Source organism: Oncorhynchus masou, chromosome 15 (assembly GCF_036934945.1).
Source record: "Oncorhynchus masou masou isolate Uvic2021 chromosome 15, UVic_Omas_1.1, whole genome shotgun sequence".
NCBI classification, from domain to species: domain Eukaryota; kingdom Metazoa; phylum Chordata; class Actinopteri; order Salmoniformes; family Salmonidae; genus Oncorhynchus; species Oncorhynchus masou.
The window spans coordinates 56,453,226-56,458,433 of NC_088226.1; the positions used below are offsets into that span (position 1 = coordinate 56,453,226).

At 41.4% G+C, this 5,208-nt stretch overlaps 1 protein-coding gene across 1 annotated transcript; it reads right to left on the bottom strand.

Annotated features, from left to right (window-relative positions):
• Window positions 1–2,054: 2,054 nt before the first annotated feature.
• On the bottom strand, window positions 2,055–5,179 carry LOC135556511 (HAUS augmin-like complex subunit 8). The gene is made up of 10 exons (XM_064989782.1): window positions 4,889–5,179; window positions 4,524–4,624; window positions 4,377–4,438; window positions 4,138–4,270; window positions 3,913–4,023; window positions 3,717–3,823; window positions 3,448–3,606; window positions 3,115–3,256; window positions 2,834–2,975; window positions 2,055–2,590 (listed from the first exon to the last, which is right to left on the bottom strand). Exons 1-10 carry the CDS (start codon window positions 4,951–4,953, stop codon window positions 2,440–2,442), a joined length of 1,173 nt encoding a protein of 390 aa, XP_064845854.1. The 5' UTR covers window positions 4,954–5,179; the 3' UTR covers window positions 2,055–2,439.
• Between the last annotated feature and the right edge of the window lie 29 nt (window positions 5,180–5,208).

The window sequence follows — 5,208 nt, forward strand, 5'->3', positions numbered from 1 at the left end:
ATCTGCAGAGAAGAATGGGAGAAACTGCCCAAATTGGTGTGCCAAGCCTGTAGCGTCATACCCAAGAAGACTTGAGGCTGTAATCAGTGCCAAATGTGCTTCAACAAAGTACTGAGTAAAAGGTCTGAATACTTACGTAAATGTCAAATTTCAGGTTATGTAAAAGTCAAGGGGTCTGAATACTTACGTAAATGTCAAATTTCAGGTTATGTAAAAGTCAAGGGGTCTGAATACTTTCCGAATGCACTGTAGCCTATGCGCATGGTACTGACTGTCTCCCTCACCTGCTCCTCTTTTTCTTTGCTATGAAACACGCTAGTGTGTTTGGTCTTCAGTCTGTTGAGTGTAGAATAGCTCAGCCTACTCATTGATTGCCCCTATTTTAGTGAAATTGCATGAGGCATTGCACTCCTATAAATTGTGAAATACAGCATTATGATAGCTATAGCCAACCTCTTGACATTCCCAATGCATGGTTCTGACTGTCTGCCTGGTGGCCTACATGCCTACCTATGCCTATCTGTATCCCTCATATCTCTCTCCCCCGTTCTCTTTCTTTGCTTTGAAATATGTAAGTTTGTTCTTGTAATATAATTATATTTAAGAGGTATCTCTCTGAATGAACACTGCAATTATCTACCTATTCAGTGTCTTTTACTAGTAAAAAAACTAGCTAGGACCCACCCAGGTTGTCTTGCATCTATGTGTTTAGGCAACATCACCTCTGCCACGCTGACCCTCAACACAGGGGTGTATGCCTAGTCCCCTCCTGTACTTCCTGTTCCCCTGTGACTGCATGGCCACCCACGACTCCAACACCATCAAGTTTGCTGACGACACGACGGTGATAGGCCTGCTCACCGGTGATGACTCAGCGTACAGGGAGAAGGTCAGTGACCTGGCAGTGTGGTGCTAGAACAACAACCTCTCCCTCAACGTAAGACCAAGGAACTGACCCGTGGACTACAGGAAATGGGGGGGGGGGGGCAAACCCCCATCCACATCGACGGGGCCACAGTGGAGCAGGTCGAGAGGTTCAAGTTCCTTGGTGTCAATATCACGAAACACTTACAATTGTCCAAACACATGTGCAGTCGTGAAGGCGGCGCGGCAGCGCCTCTTCCGCCTCAGGAGGTTGAAAAAGTTTGGCCTTCAAGTCCTCAAAAGGTTGTACAGCTGCACTATTGAGAGCATTTCAAATGGCTGCATCACTGCCTGGTATGGCAATAGCACTGTCCTCGATCGCATGGCGCTACAGAGGGTGGTATGGACAGCCCACATCTGGCAAACTGATGTTTTGCAACAAACATTGCTGCGCTCATGTACCAGTCATTTACTTGCTAACTGTAGTTATACACGTGCCGCGTTTAACGAATCATCAAGTCGAAAATGTCAAATTTCCTACTAGCATGTAAAATGAGCCGACCGACAGCGTCATGGTATACCAGAAGTACATTCATTTCCAATAGAACACTGCATTTGCCTTACAGCATTGTGTTGTAGAGGCAGTGTGTTCTGTGTGGTGCATAAACTTATGCATCAAATTGTATGCTTAGACTTGACACAAACAGTAGCAAAAGGGGAATGTTTCAACTTTTGTTGTACACAGATCCAGTAAAAAAAATATTGATGCAGTGATGCTGTCGGTCTCAGAGGCGTAATGCCTCAATCACACTTAGACCGTCATTGCTCAAAATGCTAAGCAGCATCATCTAGATATGATTGCAAAAAACATTCAACATTCACCTTCTGCTATTATTTCGGTCATGCTGTCTACGCATGCAATTTGATTCATACTGTACGTTTGATAACTCCAACATATGCACCACATAGAACGCACTGCAACGCAATTCTGCAAGGCAAACACAGAGTTCCATTGGAAATGAATGTACTGTACTTCTGGTGTAGCAAAACGTAATGACGCTGTCAGTGTGATAGAGGCATAACGGTGATACAATGTACACTTGCAGCAACATCATATGGATACAAATGTTTACAATTAACTCTTAGAGGAAACAGAAATGTATTCCAAGAATAAGGTCTTTGAACAGCTATTGAATATTGATGTATACAATTTAATAAAAAGTTTCACAAAATAATTCCCATGGTCAGTAATTCAAGTAATTTAACTACTGTATGTTAACAAAAATTATAAACTGGGTGGTTCGAGCCCTGAATGCTGACTGGCTGACAGCCGTGGTATATCAGACCGTATACCAAGGGTATGACAAAACATTTATTTTTACTGCTCTAATTACGTTGGTAACCAGTTTATAATAGCAATAAGGCACTTTGGGGGTTTGTAGTATATGGATAATATACAACGGCTAAAAGCTGTATCCAGGCACTCTGCATTGCATTAGAACAGCCCTTAGTGATGGAATATTGGTCATATACCGCACCCCCTGGGCCTTATTCCTGAACTTTAGGCTGTACATTCTACACAATGTTCTCGATGCTGCTTCCCTGTTTGGGGCAATAGAGTTCCTGAACTCTTGTCAATCCAAGCTGCTCCTCTTCCAAGGCCTGTTGAATCTGAACCGCCTGACGACTGACCAATGATGACAGCTCCAATAACTCTGAAAAACCCCTGTGAAGAAGTAAATCCTATGGTCACCAAAACAAACCCACTACATGTTCATTCATTTATTGTCAATCATATCTTTGGAATACATAAGTGTCTTCAAGTGATTGGTCTTGACCAGTTTAAAACACGTACCCTTATGCGTGAATGCAAATACACCAGGCAAAGAGCAAGCTGATCATTTATAATGGTTTCAAAAGACTTAAACTATATATGACATGTCTTAAGTCACTGTAATCTATGTTTTACCCTGAGAGCTGCTTGCTGATGTCTTGTGCAGCAGTTTTCACCCCCCTCAGGCACTCAGCAGATTTCTCATTGCCATGGTGAGCTCCCTGTGTGCACTGCAGCAACACTTCCTCACTCTCCTTCAGGCTAGCAGTGGCTTTATCTGAATGGGTAGGAACCACGTTTTTTGTATACAAACACATTCATGGGGGGGGGTCCTATGCATAATAAGTAAATCCAGCTAACGCCAAGGTTCTCTTCACTTTCCAGTAATGTGGCAAATTGAACGGAATAATACCAACCCAGAAATGTCATTCTATCCCCGTCAATGTAGAAGTTCTTCACTGGCAGCTCATGTCGTGTGGTGTCAACTGCGGTGGCAAAAGACTTGTATTCCTGTGTGAACTGCTTGGCGGCATCAGCCACAGGAGTTAGTGCTGTGATCTGAAAATATAAAATGTCTGATTATTCCAAATCAAATCATAGATCAGATTATTTTACAACAAGCAATTTGTATTTTTAGAATTCATATCAACAACCATACCATAATGATAACACAAAAAAAACACAGGATAACAAATTGTTTTTACATCAAAGTTTGTTTAGGCTGTATTTGGAGAGAAATTACTTCTGACCTGTAAATCGAGCAGGTCGTCCAGCTGCTTGTTCTTCTCCAGGAGGAGGTACTGGCGCTTCTTCTCATGGACTTCTTTCCGTAGCAGCTCCTCTTCCTCCATCACGGCTAGAATACGCCCCTCTGCCTCCGCCTTCAATTTCTGGCTATTATTCTCCATCTGAATTCACCGAACCATCAGAGTAGTTAAAGAGGGGAAAAAGGTTAACCTTATGGGGTGAAATACCAATAAAACATGAGATTAAGAAATATACCAAATATAATAGATACCTTGGCTGTGAGGTAAGCCAACAAGAAGGTCTGCATCTCTAGGAGTCTCTTTTCGTGTTCATCGTTTCTTTCAGGTTCTACTGCTGCATTTTGTAACACTGTCTTGTCTGTAATATAGGTGAGACATAGCATCTCAACTGTCGATTCCCAAATGTTGGTTTGTTATCAACATGATCTGAATAAAAGGACAGTTTACCTTTAATGGCAGAGACATCAAAGTCAGGGCGAAGACAGTGACCATCTAAGATTGTGGATTGCAGAATACTTCTTCCTAATTGTGAAGGCTCAAGGACACTGGACATCATTGCTGGAGAATAAAAAGTGTTAAGTAGTAAGTATGCATATAATCTCAGGGCTTTCTACACAGGTTGGCCACAGTAGAGTACAGCCAAACATCTCACTAATCACTGGAAGCACTTACGAGTAGGATTGCGAAGTGACTGAGGAGCCATGGAACGCCTTGCAGGAGACCCCACCCGTGGTTTAACACTAACCGGTTTAGGTGAGGCAGGCCTTGGTGGCACAAGGGTGGACTCATTGGTGAGGGAATTGTTCTGTGGAAAGGTACAGGGGTGAAATTTGTTAATTCATTTTGAGAGAACTAACTAACTATTACATTTAATACAGAGATCAGCAATTGACATTAACACATAACACTACCTTGGTTAGAGGTGCCTTTTCAACAGGTTGTAGATATCGAGACTTCACTATTGTACCACCAGCTGAAAAAAGGATAATGTTATTTGTAACATTGATAATGGTAAAACATGGTTTCATGTGTCATTTAAATTGTTCTTTCTAACTTACATTTTGTTTTATTTCCATTCCCACTGCTGTTGCCTTTGGCTTTGCTGGGGTTTCCAGTTCCACTGTTGTTGGTCTTGCTGTTTTCAATCACAGCTTTGGAACTGAAAATAACATAACAACGTACACACGTAGCCTAAGGGTAAAGGCAGCTGCTAAAGGTTGATTATGAGACCCACAAGATAATGACAGCACATAGCTACGTATCCGTGTTTGTAAAGATTTTATAGTAACGTGTCAACACAGCTAGCAGCTGATCACACCGTCACATACAGTTACATCAGTAAAATTGCATCAATTTTGATTCATATTTTGTAAACATACAATTATACTAGCTTTCTACATTGACGAAGAACATGTTCAGCTACCTTTTTGAATCTCCAATGGTAAGTTTCTGACTTTTAGGAACCGACGACACTCTTCTTGACGCCATTTTACTTTCAAGTGAACCGCGTGTACAACAACATTAATGTTCGGCTTGAAACAAATCCTAGGATGAGGTTCTAGCCTGTGTTACTTGTTCAACAAATACAATATTGTTTGTTGAAATAAAAATGCTAAATGTACTTATGAACAAGTTTAGATTTATGTACAATAAATATGGACCACTATTAACGTTAATTTTATTCTACATTTTCTAGCAACCTTTCGGGTACTATTTGTACTATCGGACAGAATTGAAGGATGC